The 17,533-nt window shown below is 52.8% G+C and overlaps 2 protein-coding genes across 8 annotated transcripts in view; both read right to left on the reverse strand.

The window, feature by feature from the left end:
- Window positions 1-1,019: 1,019 nt before the first annotated feature.
- SLFNL1 (schlafen-like 1) lies at window positions 1,020-4,722 on the reverse strand. The gene is made up of 4 exons (XM_004679451.1): window positions 4,342-4,722; window positions 2,070-2,639; window positions 1,671-1,814; window positions 1,020-1,142 (listed from the first exon to the last, which is right to left on the reverse strand). The coding sequence occupies exons 1-4, from the start codon at window positions 4,720-4,722 to the stop codon at window positions 1,020-1,022; spliced, it is 1,218 nt and encodes a 405-aa protein (XP_004679508.1).
- A 5,800-nt stretch (window positions 4,723-10,522) lies between these two features.
- The window catches only part of SCMH1 (sex comb on midleg homolog 1 (Drosophila)), a 75,987-nt gene continuing 68,976 nt past the window's right edge, over window positions 10,523-17,533 (reverse strand). For all 7 annotated transcript variants that reach the window (XM_004678859.2, XM_004678858.2, XM_012722646.1 and 4 more), the window contains 3 exons: window positions 15,181-15,375; window positions 12,243-12,385; window positions 10,523-11,674 (listed from right to left, as the gene is read on the reverse strand). In XM_004678859.2, coding sequence (XP_004678916.1) covers window positions 11,549-11,674; window positions 12,243-12,385; window positions 15,181-15,375 — 464 coding nt within the window. In that variant the 3' untranslated portion in view covers window positions 10,523-11,548. The remainder of the gene's footprint in view (window positions 11,675-12,242; window positions 12,386-15,180; window positions 15,376-17,533) is intronic.

Raw genomic sequence — 17,533 nt, forward strand, 5'->3', positions numbered from 1 at the left:
TGAAGTGACAGAGGCTGTCGAGCTGGAGGCCTGAGCGTGGCGCAGGAAGCTGTCAGTGGGCCAAGTGGGGGGTTGTACAGACAGACCATCATTCGGGCTTTGCTTTTGGTGGAGTGGGGAGTTCTTGGACGGCTCTAAGGCACGACTGGACGCTGACTTTATAGAGTGGCTGCTGGTGGCGATGGGCGGGGATTGGCCAGAAGGGGAATCCTTGCCAGTGGCTGCTGGGTGCTTGCAAGTCACAGCCTTTCTGGGCAAGTACTGGAATGTGCTGGAGAGACAGGGCTTCAGCTTGATGTCAGAGTGCCCTGTTGTGGCCACTGTCACTGTCTTCGCGGTGAAGAAGAGGAGCAGTTGGCTCCTCAGTACCTTGAACTGCCCTTTAAGGCAGAGGGACTGGTCAGCCTGGTCTTCCCTAGCAGCTGTGGGGTAGGCACGCAGGACTGGCTCGGCCTCCTGCACAGAGGTGGGCTGAGGGGTGAGGATGGGACGCAAGTCCCAGCCCCACCCAACCTGCTGACCAGTATCCTAGAAACAGCCGTTGTAGCCCAGAGTGTGCAGTGTACTGAAGAGCTGTGACGAGGAGCCCCTCCAGCCGGGTGAGGCCTGCGTGCCCTGCTAACCAGCTTCCGGGCGTGCTCTGCCATCTGCAGAGGTGCTTCCCCAGGATGACAAACTGCTCCTGTCTAGTCCACTACAGTCAGACCTCAGCCTGGGCAAAATGAACATTTTAGGGAGGGGCCAGTCCCTACAGTGCACCCTTCGCTAGCTCTGACCAAGTTTTTGCAAGTTTTCTGAGTAAGTTTCCTTGATGATCCAGCTAACAACAGTCTCTTAGCAACACAGACCAGATAAGGATTCAGCCACACGGGACCAGCCACGAGAGCAGGTTGAAGGAGACAGGAAGTGTGGTTCTCGTCACCTCTGAGTGGCCCAGCCAGGTTTATGGGAAGCCCGTCCCAGGTGGGGGGCTGGCCGCCGCGCCCTGCCCTCACTTCCTGGAGCCCACGCGCTGCGCCTCACAGGACGCAGCAGATGCAGGAGGGGGGCCTTTGCAACTGCAGCTGCTGTTCCAGCTTTTCCTTCTCCACCGTCAGTGCCTTCACCTTCGTCTCCAGCTTGCTCAGCTCTGCCATCCACTTCTGAGGGGACATGTTAGAAGCCAGGTCTGAGCTGACGTGGTCTCAGGCCCGTGTGCCTGCTGCCCAGGACTGAACTGATGGTGGCTGGCACGGCACAGACCACTGGTGTTCTGCTCAAGGCCACGGGCAGCGCAACGGCCCTGCTGGGTGGGGGAAGCAGGTCCCCTCCAGCACCCCAGGCCCTGGGATAGTCCTTCCTCTGGCCACCTCCTGTGGCAGGGGGGGGGCTCAGGTTGGCAGCCCTGGGCCTACTCCGTTTTCTCCCTCAACCTCTTGCTCTCCTATGCTCTCTGGCTTTCCCTTGGCACTGGGGCTGGACCTCACTGCCTGCCTGAAAGGGGCTCCCTTCCTCAGGGTTGCTTTGCAGCTTCTAGCTATTCCTGCCCCTGCTCCCCAAGCCCCACAGCAGTAGAATACAGGATGTGGTGTGGTGGGGTATTTTCATCCAGCCCCTCAGCATCCTCGGTCCCTGGCGCTCATGAGTGGCTGGAGGGGCTCCGTCTGCCCACCGCGGCCTCGGCCACTTACCTGCCTGCACCACTCCTGGATGTCGTGGATGGACAGCGGGCCCTGGATGCTCCCGTCTCGCCGCAGGAACACCTCCCCCTGGTCCGTCTCGTAGAGCCGTGGCTCGGCCTGGGCCTTGCGGGGGTGCACGCTCAGGCGGATCACCTGGTAAGGGCAACAGCCCCTGCCTTGACAGTGTGCCCCCACCCACTGGCTGGCTCATGACTCGCTGGCGCCCAGGGACAGTCTGGCTGGGCTGGGGGCAGGCCGGCTTCTGGCCTCTTCTCGTCACTCCCTTGCCCAACTCCCTTCCGCCACCACTCCAGCCCCCACCCCAGCCCCGCTCAGCAGCCTTGATGTGAACCGTCACTTGTGCAGTGATGACCACACGGACCAGAGCCCTTACTGTGCCCAGCTCACCTTGAGGGGGGTGCTGGTCATGGTGGTGCTGACCACGGGGATGAAGGTGAGCGTGTAGGCATCGGGGAAGACCTGGGGCTTGAAGCCCTGCAGCACGGAGTCCACCAGCAGGCGCACGCGGTCCTCCCCGCGGTGGCTGCAGCGGGTGCCCTGCACCAGGCCGTTGTCCTCCACGCCCACGAACAGGCTGCCGCCCTCGCTGTTGAGGAAGGCACACACGTAGCGCCGCACGTGGTGCTTGAAGGTCTGGTTCAGGTACTCGCCGCTGCCCCGCTTGAACTCCACATTGCGAGTCTCGCTGCCCAGGAAGGAGCCCTGGAAGAGCCGCTCCTGACCCAGGATCTCCTGGTTGACGATGGCGCTGTCCGAGCGCGTCCCACTGGGCCGAGCCTGGCAGCTCCGCCATTGCGGGGCATGGACCCAGACAGGCGAGGTGTTGGCGAGCTCGGCTGGCTGACGGCTGGAGCCAGGCCTGGGGCGGGAGCCGGAACCAGAGCGGGGTTCAGGGCCGGGGCGGGAGCCAGAACCAGGGCTGGGTTCAGGGCTGGGGCTCAGGCCATTGTCGTCCTCCTGTTGGGTAGGGGGCCGAGAGAAGGGTGGATGGACCCACACTGGAGTGGGGAGCCCTGACCTTTCTAGTGACGGACAGATGGCCAGGACGCCATCTTCCCCACACGGGCCCAGTCCACTTGGGTATTCTGGTGTCTGCCCTCAGGACAGATCTCTAGGCAGAGGTCTAATTCTGCCCACTGCTGGGTCAGGGCTCGAGTCTGCTGCCGCCCCTGCGCTGGGCGCTCTCTTCCTGGACAGACCTGGAGGGCTGTGTGGTGGTAAGGCGCACTCCCCCTCCCAGAGCTGTGAAGAGGCACACCTGGGGCCAACCTCTTCCCACTTGGGCTGTGGATGGACCTCTGAGGCCCAGGACAAGCTCATTCTAGGAGATAGTCTGCTCCCTGTGTTCTAAGGCCCCTGTGACAGGTGCACGGGACTCTCGAGAGAGAGAGGGGCTCCTAGCTTCTCCCTTCCTGATCGCCCCAAAGCCTGCTGTGTCCCGTTGTTTTCTGGCCTACAGATCAGTGGTCCCAAGTCCCCTCTGATCAGGTTTCTTCTCTGATCAAGGGCTCTGGGAATGAGTGTCTTTACAGCTACCGCCCTGTGAGTCACCTCAGACACCCCCACCCCCCACCCTGGACTCTCTACCCTCATCCATCTGGTTGACCCTAGATGCAAGCCATATCATTTCCTCACGAAACACTTCTCCCCTGCCTCCCTGTCACCATGGCCCAGACTCTGGAAGTGGCTTTCAGGGCTGGGTGCGCTGTGTGGGCCAGGACGTGGTCACGCAGGACACATTCCTTCCGGCCCAGAGACCGATGTATCAGAAACATGAGAAACTGTCATGCAAACATGAAATCGGGCTCAAGGGTCTTGAAATCTAAGTCACAGAGCAGCTTAGTGCTGCAACTAGTAAATACCATGAAACTTTCATGCCAAGAGCAAATAAAACCCAAGATCACCAGTCCCACAGCGAGACCTCAGCTGGTTGCCTGCACACTGCAAAATGACCTCAGTCCCTCTGGCTTGGTCGTATAGCCCTTGGAGACTCGGCCCCTGCCAGCTTTAACTCTTGCAGCCTTTAGCTGAGCTCCGGGGTAGCAAATGGCTTGCTCCTCTGCAAATGCAACGCCCCTGCCCCTCACACCCCCACCCCCAGTGAGTGTCCGGTGCTTCTGTTGGGAAGCCTTTCCCACAAACAAGTCTGTCCCACTCCCCAAGTCCCAGCCTAGATTGTCCTGCCTTGTGGCTCTGTCCCTTCCTGAGTCCTCCTGCGCAACCCCCTTGCAGCTTTGTGAAGGCTGTCTGGCTGGGCTCGTAGGTGAGGGCCCTTGGAGTGCAGGGCCAAGCATCAGTGCCCTGCTTCACTTCCTGGCAGACAGTGGGCACCACCGCTTATCCACTGAGTGGAGGAGGTGGTCCGAGAGAGCCTCGGACTGCTGTGGATCCTAAGGCTTGGGCTGGCCAGGCTGAGTCTGAAATACAGAAGGACCCGGGGCACTACACTGTGGCTTTTCTTCATGTATTTCCAGGCTAGAGACAAGCTGGCTGTTTTGGTGGGTGCCCCTCTGGGTGAAAAAGCTGGCAGCCCCAGTTTGTAAACTTGTGCCCGGTTCCTCAAGGCCTCCCTGCTCCCGTCACTCAACATGCACCATCCACACTGAAACCTCTCACCTGGCCGAGTGCTGGGGCTTGCAGGCCTGAAAGTCTCACTCACCTCCCTGCGGTTCAAGGGCCTACGGCCCTCACTCAACACCAGCTCCTTCCCGCGGGCCACCAGCTCCTTGAGGATCTGGTGCTCCTCCAGGGCCAGATTCAGGCGCCAGGTCAGGTTGGCTAGGGTCTCCTTGTGGGTGGCCACTTGTACCAGGGCATAGGCCTTGCCAGGCCGCTTCACCACCTCGATGTGTTCCCGTGCCACCCGCAGGCCCAGCCGCTCCAGGGTGTCTCGCAGCAGGCAGGCAAGCACAGGGACTGAGAACTGGGGGTTCAGGTGACCCAAATAGATAGTATGTGTGCCGGAAGCCTCCTGGAGGGCAGCGTCCTCAGGCAGGGGCTCAGTTGGAGGGAAATTCAGGGGCTGCTTGTCTGGGTCCATGAGGGGTTCCTGCACCTGTGCTTGTGGTGAAGTCTTCCTGGGGGTCTCTGGAGGGGTCTCCCTTGGAAGGGATTCCAGGATTCCTCACAGCTGGCTGCTCCTCCCAGGGTCCTGGGCTCTCAGTTTGGTCCAAGGTCTCCCAGGGGACTCACAGGGTGCCAAGGCTCCTGGGAGGTTCACAGATTGGCAGGGGTGGGGCAGGACCAGAGAGAGAGAGGGAGGCCAGAGGGCCAGCAGGAAGAGGCCTGCCACCCACCCAAGGCCTGCAACAGGAAAGGAGAGTCAGACAGGGCCGTGCCCGAGAGTAGAACATATTCAGGCCTGCCCTCCTCCCACAGAAGGGTGGACTGAGGGGATATGCCAGGCAGGGGAGAGGAGAGGCGACCAGGCCTCAGGCCTCTGGGGCCCATTATGTCCTTTCATTGACCCCAGGGGTCCCATTCTTTCCTCTCAGCCCCCAGACTCAGGGCCTCCGAGGTATTCTCAGGGCTACCAGAGATGGCTGCTTTGCTGCCACCAAAGAAAACTTTCCAAGTGGCCTTTGCAGAAGACCCCCACCCTGGGGCCCCGAGGACTGGCTGCAGCCCCACTGCTGCAGCCCCACTGCTGCTTCCTCTTTCCTGGTGGGAGTCTAGCACGGGCTGTCAGGGTTGGGTCAGAGGACTGGAGCAGAGCGCTTAGACTCTGGGCAAACTGACAGGCAGAGCGATGGCCCCTCCCCACAAGAATGGCCTCGCATATATACATATAATTTGAGGCAGTACCGGACACGCAGTAAGACCTCCTAGTCTGGACGAAGTCCTGTTTTTGGACCAGGGAGAAGGGGGGAGGGGTAGAATGAGGGACGAGCTTGGACCCTGTGTACAGCGCCCCAGACCCTGGCAGGCCCTGGCTTCACTCTGAGCTGTGCACACCTGCATACACACAGCCCCTCTACTCACCCCCACACACCAGCCTCTGGTTTCTGAGGCAGGTATCATGGACCTGCATCTTTTCAGATTGGATCCTTCAGGGCAAACAGGGATAGGAGGGAAAGGGAGGCCCGTGACCCTCATGTCCTGATGGTTCCTGGAGCGTGGGAGTTGCCATCCCTGAGTTCCCACAGCTCCCTGATCACTGGCCAGCAGCTCCAGAGGGCAGTTGTGGGCTTGGCAGGGGGCAGTGAGAACCAGGGCTGTAGGAAGTGGGTGGGGCCTGTGCAGCTACCTCTGTGATCTCACCAAGGCCAACAATGCTTTCCCAGCCAGCCTCAGGTAGGCAGAGTGGGGAAACCAAACAGAAATCTCCTTATTCCCTAGAATTCAGGGTTGAAAGCACTTCATAAATTTCAGCAAGCCCAGTGCCCATGCAGTTCCTGGTGCCACACAGAGCTTTCGCAGCACCCCTGGGCTCCATGGGGCACTGCTAGGGGCCCAGCTATTCCCAAGTGGGTCAATACGCACACGGGCTTGGGCGTTTTTCATTATACAGATGTAAGGCAGCAATCTCCTACGCCGCTTCTGGAACTCCTGTTTGTGGGTCGGCGAGGTGGAATCCAAAGGCAGAGGCCTCCAGGGGGGACTCCGAGGCAGAGCAGGCAAGGCTGCCTCCCTTGAGCAGCCATCCTGAAGATCTACAGACTTTTTCTTTCCCTAAGGGACTGAGGCAGAAGCTTGGTTGGAGAACTTGAGAAAGGCTCCGAGTGGGGCCAAGGAAGAGGCCCTAGGTCCCAAGTGGCGGCCGGGGAGAGCCTGTCTGGTGACCCCTTCCTGCCGGTCACTGAGCCACAGCTCTAGAGGTCTGGCCGACACCTCGCTGCCGCCTTCTCCTTCAGGCCTTCGGCAGCAGTGCAGTGGAGGCTGAGCTGTCTCAGCTGATGAAATGGAGTCATGTTGGGGGGCGTGCAGAGACAGGCACCTGGCCAGAGAGGGCTGGCAGATGAAACTTGTGATCATGACCAGGGCCTTCTCTCTGCTTCTCTGGAGGCCTTGCTGTCAGGCAGCTGTTCTGTGTGAACTATTCCAAACTCATTCGTGAGCCAAAGCTGTCCCCAGGCTTACTGGAAATTTCTTTAAACCGCTGGGTCATGTATTTCCTTGGAACCTTCAACAAGTTAATTTTAGTTCTACTTTTTTTTTTTTTTTCAGAAGGCAAAATTGTCTTTTATTGTAAGCCCTAACACATAATATTTACACACTAAAACTGGGTGTCAGGCTTTCTAACAGTATTGATGGTGCTCTGCAGGCAGCGGCAGACGTGAGCTCACTGGGGGACAGGCCAGCCCTTCCAATCCTCTTGCTGGACGCTGGTGATCTTACTGACAAACCCCACCTGGCCCTGGAGAAAAAGCAGCTCTTGGATTTAGTTAAAAATGGGAGGTGGCGGCCCTCCCTGGTGGCGCAGCGGGTTAAAGCACTGCACTGAGAAGCTAAAGCCACTTCTGCATGAGTTCTACTCCCGCCTGCCCAGGAGGTGACCACATGGCGTGGCAGACCTCTCCTGACCCGCCCGCTGCTCCCCTCAGCAGTGGACTTCATCGATCTGCCTGTTCTGCTCCCCACTCTGTCTCTGGTGAAGCCTCTCACCACCCCTGAGCCTCTGGCCTGTACCCCACTTCTGTATGTACAAATAATCTTTAAAAAAAAAAAAATGGGAGGTGGCACAGGGAGAAGGCCACCGGGGGCTGAGAAAGGGTTCTTTTAGTTTAACACCCAGAGTGCCCCCGGGGGGCCCACACGACCTCCCTGAGGGGGATCTGTGCTACCTACCCAGAAGGGCTGGAAGGGGGACAGAGGGCAGGGAGGCATGGGGGTGTGGACAAGCTCAGTTGTGTTGAGAGCTGAGGATGTCAGAGAGTGGACTGAACTCAGGGGGGAGGGGGTGGACACAGACTTTGCCACTGGGCCCCTTACGTCACTTCAGCCTGCCTCGAGCTCCCCCTTGCATGCCATGAGTGCTGGGGGCGCCCGGCTGCCCTGGGATGAGGGCCTGCCCACAGGGCAGCTCGAGGGCGGTGTGTGGGCTGGGACCTGTAGGCCACTGGCCCCTGTACACATCTGCAGCTGCTTTTGGGTGACTGTCCTGGGCTGCAGTTTGGAGCTTCCCTGATGCCATGTGGCGACTTGGAGAGCACCAGGGTAAAGAGGCTGCAGAAAGTCGAGGGAGGAAGTAAGGCAGGAATACCTGCACTCTCTCAGGGAAGATGATTTTCCATGTTTTTTCTTTGTTTCAAAGAGGAAGGGTGAGTCACTTTCTGGCTCTTCCTGAGGAGGGATTGTGGTATCCGGCCTGAGGGTAGGAACCATGTGTCCACTTGGCAACTGTGTCCACCAGGCCATGCCCCAGAGAGCAACCTCAGGGACTTCCACAAAGATGCTGAGGAGAGCTGTGGACACTGATCTGGAGAGTGGAGACAGCCCAGAGAGGTACAGCAGCTGCATGGCAGGCAGGCAGGAGGGTTCAGCCCTAAGTGGACTCTCATCTTCTGAAGCACCTGAGTTTTCAGTTCTGAAGTTCTCTGACACGGGAGTCGGCGTCCTCTCTGCCACAGCACTGGGGGCGGGGAGGGGGTGAAGCTGGTGCCCAGAGGCCTCTGGCCCCACCTGCGTGTCCCTCCCTCTCCACTCTGTGGGTGGCTGGGCTGCTTGCATCAGTGGCCCTGTCTCGCTTGTCTGAAGCTCGTGTGTGTGGCCCTGCAGAGGCCACTTCATTCTCTGGGTGATGCGGAGCCACCACTAGAAGGCTTGATTTTGTGAAACTACCTCAAAAATTGTGGATTTTTTTTGTTGTTGTTGTTAAATGATACTCGATTGTGACCCCAGAGGTTAGGGCAGTATGAGTAAAGGGGTAACAAATCCTCTCGTAGAACTTGACATGGGTTTAGTTCTCCTCTCTTGGAAATGAGATAAAAGTGGACTGTCAACTGTTTCAAGGCAATGTTACTTACGGCAAAAATGACCCCTAACTGTAAGTCGTGTGGACTGGAGTTCTATGTAGGAACATTATCTGCTCAAAAGCCACAGCTTTGGGCTTCCTGAGCACAGCAACTCAGCTGGGCACATGTCCTGCAGGGACCCTGGAAGCTAATGCTGTGGGGCTAGGGAGTTACCGGCTCCCCTGGGCCATGCTATTTCCAAAACCAAGGCAAACCCCACTTGTCCCTGATTTGTCACATTCTCTTGTACCTGAGCCATCACCCAGGCAACGAAGAATGATGGCCCTGGCTCTTGCTGACTATGGGCTGTGAGGACTACCCTGCTGGAGAAGAGTGTTTCATGCCGGGCCTGCTGAATGCCGGTGGGCGTCTCAATCCGAGTGGCTAGTAGATCTATGTCAAGGGCTTCCTGGTGGTGTTGCAGATAGTGTGATGGGCTGCAGCTCTCTTTACTTATAGGGTTTGGGGGAAGTGCCTTATCCCTCAAACTTTAGTTGTAAAATGGGGTCAACATAGTAATTATCCAACAGGCCTTCAGTGAGGTTTAAACGACATATGCTGCTGTTACCTGCAGTCTCTTGGGTAAGGGTCACATTGCTATGTTCAGGATCAGGGTGCAGTAAGGCCCTCTTTGGATACCCGAATAAACATCATAGCCTGCCAGACCCTAGTGTTCAAGAGTCTGTGGAAACCAGAGGCTTATTCTAGTTTAGCAGCCCAGACTCTGACTCTTCACAGGGACTGGGCTAGAAGCTCACAGCGGCCAAGGGGAAGGGACAACATGTTAGTCAGGATGTCTGAACAAGTCTGTGATGAGAGCTGGTAAGGGTGCTCACAAGTCTCCTCATCCAAACCCATCAAAGCGAGATGGACCCCAAAGAGGAAAATGACCCACTCAAGAGTGTCACAGCAAGGAGCTGGAACCCTGGTTGTGGCCTTGTAGTGAGAGTACTTGACTTCAAATATCTACTCTTGTACTTCCTGGCTATGTGATCGGAGCCTAAGTTTCTTCATTTAAAAAATGGAGTTTTTAAATGGTGGCAAGGGGTTAATTCTTGGCACTGTGAAGTTGTCTGCAGCCACTTCAGCATGAGTTTGATCTCTGACCAGAGAAGTAACCCACATGGTGTTACAGACCTCTCCTGTCTTGCCCGCTGTTCCCCTCAGCAGTGTATTTCAGTCAATCTGCCTGTTCTGCTCCCTACTCTTTCTGTGGTGAGCCCCCTCACCTCCATACCTCTGGCTTATACCCCAGTTCTTGTCTGCATAAATGAATCTTAAAAAAAAAAAATGGGCTTGTTGTAAAGATGAAAGAGGAATAATGCTAGTCTATGTACTGTTTCTTTGTATAACAGTATTACTTTATGTAAGATAAAAGTACTAGTCATTAGCAGGTTGCACTGCACTGTGCTGGGACCCTGGCACTTTCGCCTTCTGTGATCCCATCAGAAATAGGAATGCGCGGCCCTGGACAGGAGCACCTGACCCCTAACGGGTACAAGGAGTCCCATGCAAGCTGGGCCAGTCTGCACCATGTGGACAAGGTGGATCCCAGCCTGGAGACTCCCTGGAGTGGCTGACTCCTGGAGCTACTCTCTCCTTGGACTCTGCACTTCTGTGCACTCCACTGCCTGGCTACCGCAGAGCAAAGCCCTCTGGGGGCAGAGAATGAACTTACACAGTGTCTCCCAGGGAGCTACGTGATGCTGGGTCCCCGAGTGAGCAGCTGTCAGTCTGCTGTTTAGGGACTGCAGAATAGAAACCTTAGGGTCATCTCGTGTATGCTCATTTTAATTAGGAGAAAACTAAGATGAAGAGAAGGGGACTCACCTGCCTGTTGGAAGTACAGTGACTGGGCTGTCAAGTGATTAAAAAAAAACACTTACATCTATATTGTATTTTATTTATAAACAAATAGACATAAAATAAGTCCAGATGCCAGCAGGGCAGTTGTACTGCTGACACGCTTACAAAGGAAGCATATGGACAGTGGAGTGGGTACAACCAGACTCCAGCCTAGAGACCCCTCCCTTCACCCACCTCGGGCTATGCTGGCCTAAAGTCACTGGGTCCAACTTTATCCTCAGCAGTTCTGGCCAGGGCACAAGTCAATGTTGGGGGACAGTGCAGGCAGGAGACTCCCATTCCCACCGATGAGGCCGGGCTGCACAGGGCCCAGTGGATGTAGAGAGGGGTAGACAGGGATTCTGTCACGTCTATGCTGATGATGTACTCGGGGGGGTGGGGTGTCTGTCCATCCCAATGAGAAAGAGCCTGAGAATAATGTCCTCCAAAGAGGGGCTGAGCCTCTTTGGGGAGTGCATCTCTGGGACCAAGGCAGGCGGTCTCTCTCCTCCTCGAATCCAGGGTCTGAGGTGAGGGGAGCATGAACTTGAGGCTTGCCCAAATGCCAGAAACAATAAATAAGAAAAATCCTTTTTTAAAAAAAGGTAGAGGTCTGCACCATGAATTTGGAATCTAGAAATCTTGTGAGGAAAAGGCAGAGCTATAGGTCAGAGGTGCCACGTTAGACCCAGCAGTGATGGGGGACTGGGCACAATTAGTTTAGGCCCCCCTCTTCTGAAGCTTCAGAGGCTGGCCCCTTTCTCCATCACTAGGATGTTCAGTTTAAACTCCTGGTGAGAGGCTGACCGGGACTGAGAAATAAATAGTGGCACCTCAGAACCGAGCAGGGCTGGGGGAACAACAGTGACAGCCCTGCACCCCCCCCCCTCCTTTCAGTCCTTCATGGAAGGACATATCATGGAAGGAGGGGCTAGCGGTGGTGGTTTCTGGAGTCCTGAAACAGCCCTGAACCTCACTGACTACCCAGGAGTGACTGATGATCCCTCTTCCTGGGAGAAGAATGCCCCATCTGCTCCACCCCTCAGTCATCTAGGCTGTGTCTCCCACTCAGAACTTGCCCTGCTTCAGTCGGTCGATGTGGTAGGAGAGCTTGAGTGCAGGCCCCAGCTTCAGACCCATGTACTTCATCATCATGTCGCTGCGCAGCAGAAGCAGGGCCTTGCCGTCGATCTCCTGGGGGTAGGAGAAGGTGCCATTAGGGGCCTAGTGGGCCTGACCCCCGCAGGTTCTGACTAAAGGACACCTAGGAAAGTAACTGCCATTCAGCCTGCTGTGACGCTACAGCTGTCCTGCTGTCCCCACCTTTTGTCTGTAACTATCCCTGTCCCCAAATATCTGTCACTGAACCCACAATGTTAAGTTTGTCACACATACACACTTGCCTTTCTCTGCCGTCCGAGAGGCAGGCTCCCCCACCCTCCCAAACCTCTGAGATCCAGCTCGATCCCATCGCTTTCAGGAGGCCTCCCCAGTCACTCTGCTTATCACAGGCCCCCGCTGTTACTCTGTGAGCCATCTTCCCTTCCCAGGAGGCAGAGGTCGCGAGCTTTGCTTGAGCTAGCTGAGCAGCTGCAAGACCTTCAGAACTGACCTAAGAGCACCCTCCAAACATAACTATCATGCAAGACTGAAATGATCAGTGAAGGGGGACAGTATATATAACCTCTGGCCTTCAAAAATCTATGAGCTGCAGAAGCAAGACTTTCTGACAACCCAGAGAAGGTTAGGCAAGGACACCTACATGTTTGCGGAAGAGGTCAGCATGGGGTCCAAGCTGAGGATCAGCTTCCCGGACAAACTGCATCACGTCCTCGACAGTCCATGAGGAGGGGTCCCGGCCATTCAGTCGAGACGCATCCCGGCTTTCCAGGTACCGGTCTGACCCTGCAAGGTAAGAGGGCACCGGCCATGATGGGCGGGGACATGTCTGTAATTCCTCACCACTGTACCTGGCATGTCCTGATGGCCTGAGTAAGGCTCACTATTTGAGCATGAGCAGAGCAAGTGGAAGCAGCTGAGGGAGGGAAGCGTTTTCCACAAAGGACCCAAGAAACTTCTTAAGTCAAATCTTTGATCTTTCAGGGTAGATCTGATTTTGGAAATAGGCAGAAGAAATTTTACACTGATACTGTGGTTCAGCTTGGATGAGCAAGGATAATATGAGATAAAGTGATTACTTGGAGGATTCTGCTGGGTGGGGCTGCTTTTGCCTTGGCTCCGGGGCCATTTCTAGAGAACTATCAGTAACACACATAATTGCATAAATGCATACTTACGCATATAATACCATCATGTGCTTATGTTTTTGTCTGGCAGTGGGTTTCCTTTAGGATATAAATTCTGAGGGCAGGCAGCAGGAAGCTCCTAATTTATATGGTGGTCAGGAGAGACATCTCTGAAATTACCGCATTCAAGCAAAGCCCTTGAGGCAGAAGAATTACTGGCATGCCTAAGGTTTAGCAGGGAATCAAATGTGGGGAGTGGTGTGAAGGAAGAGGAAAGCGGTAGGAAGTAAGACCCTGGAGGGTGTGCATGCTTTGGGGCAGGGGAGCGTGGTCCAGATAGAAGGCCCTGTATGTGACTGAAAACCACTGCTGAGTGATGGAGGCTGGTTTTAAGCAGAGTGACACCAACACAACTTATAACTAAAAGGATTACCTTCATCGTTTGTGTTAGACAAGGACAGAAGACAGAGATAAGTTACAAAGGAGACTACTACAGAGTTAAGGCCTGCGCTGACTGGCACATACAGGGTGGAAGAGGTGAAAAGCTGCCTGACAAATGGACAGTGTTATACACTGTATAGAAAATTCTCAGTATATCAACTTATTTGACCTTTAAAATGCCTTTCTCACTGAAACTGAAGCTAAAGGGTCAAATTGGTTTTAGACCCTAAAGTACTAAGTCCTTCCCTACTCCACCTTCATTCATTCCTGACAACAGTCAATCTTTCCTCCAGGTTCAGAAAGTAAGGTGCACCTCCTTCTGGCTTAAGACAGGGTGATCTGTCTATGCTCTTGATCCTGAATTATTCCTGCCACCCTCAAGATCTTACTTTCTCTCCTTTCCTAAATTCTCAATTTCTTCCTCTTGGAAGGTTCAATATGTCTACTGATAAACTTGCCCAGTACTTCCACTCTAGAAGACCATGTTTTGAAGGTCACCACCTTTCCGTTCTGCATTAAATACTCCCTGAACCCCCACCCCCTGCAGGCTGCTCTCTTCAGCTTCTACCCCTGATGCTGCTCGTGCTAACATCACCAGTTACCCACTAGTCACCAAACCCAGTCGGTATGTTATAGAGCTTATGTCATGGTGGTGCTCACCTTAAAACAACCTCTGTGCCTGTGGCTGTTACAATATCTTACTTTTCTGTTTATTTCTCACATTTGACTATTTCTTTGTCTCCTTGGTGGGATCCTCTTCCTGTTTCAAGCTTCTGAATCTTGTTGGCCCTCAAGTTGAACATCTTTGGCCAACTATTCTTTGTATTTGACATATATTCCTGGGAAGTGGGTGTCATTCACCTTAAAGCTTCTACTCTACCACATATATGCTGATGATTCCCAAGTATTTAACTTAAGCTCAGTCATTAGCCCTGAGAATCAGAGGTATATAATCATGACTTTGGATATGACCAAGATGACTCAGGACTTTCCATCCTTCTTCTTCATCCATGCTTGGTTCCCTCTCTCAATGAAAGGCACTATCACCTATCCCGTAAACCAGGAGACAGTCTCCACTCCCTTCTTCCTCATAATCCTCAAATACGACTAAACTTACCTTGTGAATAGTTTTCAAATCTACCTTCTCTTTATAAACCCAAACATTGCCCTATCTCATGTACTTATCACTTCTGTTCTGATTCACTGTAGTGACCTAACTCATCTCTCTATTCTTGTCCTACCTTAAATCTATCTTCAACAAAGTAGTCAATGATCTACTGAAAACACAAGACCTGTGTAGGTCTTGCCTATAATCAAAAGCATTCAGTAGCTTCACTTCCCTATAAAATCAACACTAAATCCTTTAACATGAAGGTGGTTTATGCTATGTTACTCCAATTTCCCCCAAGCTCTTCTCTTTGAAGTTCCAGTATTACATTTTATATTTCAGCTATACCAAACTGCATGGAGTTCCTGGTACACTCAGTGCTATTTCTTATTCTTTTGCTTTTGTTGATGCTGTATTCTCTTCTCGACCAGCTCTCCCTCCCCTTCCACCTCTAAAATGGCCATTCATAGAGTCACTCCTCATTAGAGTCTCAGGTAAGGTGCACTTGCACAAGGAATCTTACCCTGGACACCAAGTTTGGGATAGGCTTCCTTTTTAGTTTCATATCACCCAAAGCACACCTGTGTAACTGCATTCTAGATAATGTTTTGCAATGTCTTGTGTGTCTGCCACAAGACTGTGAGTTCCTTAAAGAAAAAAGTGTTTGTTTTTGCATTTCCCATATCAAACAGATGGTGTTTAAATAATGGTTAATGATGAATGAATAAATGAATTCTTCTCAGGCCCATTGGCTTGAGAGCTTCAGTTACTTTCCAGGTACCAGATACACAAATGATGAGCTCACACCCCAGTACGAAAACAGGCAGCACAGCTAAATGCTTTCTGACCTTTCAGAGCTCCGAAAAGGGAAGGAAGAGAGAAGGAGGGCAAGTTGGTAAACTTACCCCTGGAGCAGAGCCTGCGCACAGCTGAGGCCGAGCTAAGTGGGAGACCACAGGAGGAGAGCAAAGGCCGGTACCCAGAGGTTCGAAGATTTTGGGAGGTGCTGACAAGCTTGGCTGGGTTCAAGGTAGAGTCCATTGAGTCTGAATGTGGCTCCAAGGACCGGATGAGACTATTTCCGAGGACAAACGTTTCACCTGGAAAATAGTAAAACCAGGTTTAAAGCAGGGCTTGGCGTAGGAGAACTTCCACAACACTGGTTAAAAGACACCTGTTTGGGTGAAGCAAGAAAGTAGCAAAACTGACAACCCTGAGCTGCTTTCAGGAGGTCTGTGTCAAAGGCCTGACTCTCCTCAGGTGACCTTCTTCATGTCTAATGTCACTCTAAGGACTTTGATCTCCTTAGAGACTCTTAGTCCTAGACAGTCTTTGGCATTTCTTTTGGTCTGGATGGCTTATACTTTTTCTGGATAAGGAGGACCTTAAAGAAATAGAGGCCTTCCCTAGTGGTGCAAGGGATCAAAGGGCAGCATTATGAAGCGATCTGCAGCCACTGAAGCCTGAGTTCCATCCCCAGCCAGGGAGGTGACCCAGGTGGTAATGTGGCAGACTTCTCCTGTCCTGCCTGCTTCTTCCCTTAGCAATGTATTTCAGTAGATTTGCCTGTTGTGTTCCCCACTCTGTCTCTGGTGAATCCTTTCATTCCCCCATGTTTTTGTATACATAAATAAATTTTCAAAAAAAAAAAAAATAGAGTAACCTAGGGTGGAAAGAGAAGCCTTATATACAAAATACAGGCACAGGGAGTAGTGGTGCTAAAAAAGAGATGTACTTGCTCAGATATTCAGCCAGCAGTTTGTCTAACAAATGCTCTTGATGCCTTGTCTGCAAAGGATAAGCTCTTATATCCCCTCCATCCTTTCACATCTGACATGTTTATAGAAACATTCCAAGGAAGCTGGGGCTTACAGTGGGGAGAGTGTAGGAACGGGAGCTGACTTACAGCTTGGCTCTGGCACTCAGCAGACAGGTGCTTCCCTTAGAAACTGTTTCCTCATCTCTAACATGGGAAGCCCATTTCTTCCAAAGGGCTATGATTATTAAAAGAGAATGGCTACAAAAGCTTCTGTAAAGGGACTCTCACCCTGACTTTTCTACACTCAGATCATGGCCCAACACTAAGCAGCAGCCCTTAATCACAGCTCTATGGAGCCTGAAGCAGACTCCCTCTTGTGACTGGGTTCTACATGTACCCAGCCAGTTCCTTGGCTCTGGCCACAGTACTTTCTGCCTTGAAGGGTATCGTGGGCACTGGGCTCTATCACTGTTACTTGTTATTTTTAGACATCAGTGTTTATATAATACTGTATATTCCTTTAGGGTCTCTAATGAACACTAAATAAAAAGCATTTTTTCCTATTTAAGAATTTTTTAAATGGAATGTAAGGCTCTTAACTATATGCAAGGTTGTTATATATAAAGAGATTATTTCTTTAATATACGATGACTGATAGGTAAAAACTGTGTAATATAAACCGAAGCAATCACTAAAATGAGAAAGAAAAGAGTTTCAGCCAATAAGCAAACAAAGGGAATAAAGTGGAATTATTTAAAAAACTGGATCAGCCCTCCCTGGTGGCACAGCGGGTTAAAGAGTGCACTAAGAAGCTTAAGCCACTTCCGCATGAGTTCGATTCCCGACTGCCCGGGAGGAGATCCACATGGCGAGGCAGACCTCTCCTGACCCGCCTGCTGCTCCCCTCAGCAGTGGATTTCATCGATCTGCCTATTCTGCTCCCCACTCTGTCTCTGGTGAATCCTCTCACCCTCCACATCTCTGGCCTGTACCCCAGTTCTATATGCATAAATAAATCTTAAAAAACAAAACAAAATTGGATTAATCCGGGCCCTCTCTGGTGGTACAGCGGGTTAAAGCACAGCACTAAGAAGCTAAAGTCACTACAGCATGAGTTCGATCCCCAGCCCAAGGTGACCCACATGGCACACCAGACCTCTCCAGATCCGCTTGCTGCTCCCCTCAGCAGTGCACTTCATCTGTTGGCCTATTCTGCTCACCACTTTGTCTCTGGTGAATCTTCTCACCGCCCCTGCACCTCTGGCCTGTACCCCAGTTCTGTATGCATAAATAAATCTTAAAAAAAAAAAAACCAAACTAACTGGATTAATCCACAGGAGAGAGAAAAAAGAAGAAAACAGAACATAAACAAATGAAACAAATGTCTTTACCCATGGCTTTTGCCCTTGGCCTGAGTTGCTAGAAGTATAGATATGGGCTTGATGATTTTTTTTAATGTAGCTAATTACACAAATGGTAAATAGAAGAACTCTAGTTTC

The sequence above is a fragment of the Condylura cristata genome, unplaced genomic scaffold (assembly GCF_000260355.1).
Source record: "Condylura cristata isolate star-nosed mole 26May11 unplaced genomic scaffold, ConCri1.0 scaffold00008, whole genome shotgun sequence".
In the NCBI taxonomy this organism is placed as follows: domain Eukaryota; kingdom Metazoa; phylum Chordata; class Mammalia; order Eulipotyphla; family Talpidae; genus Condylura; species Condylura cristata.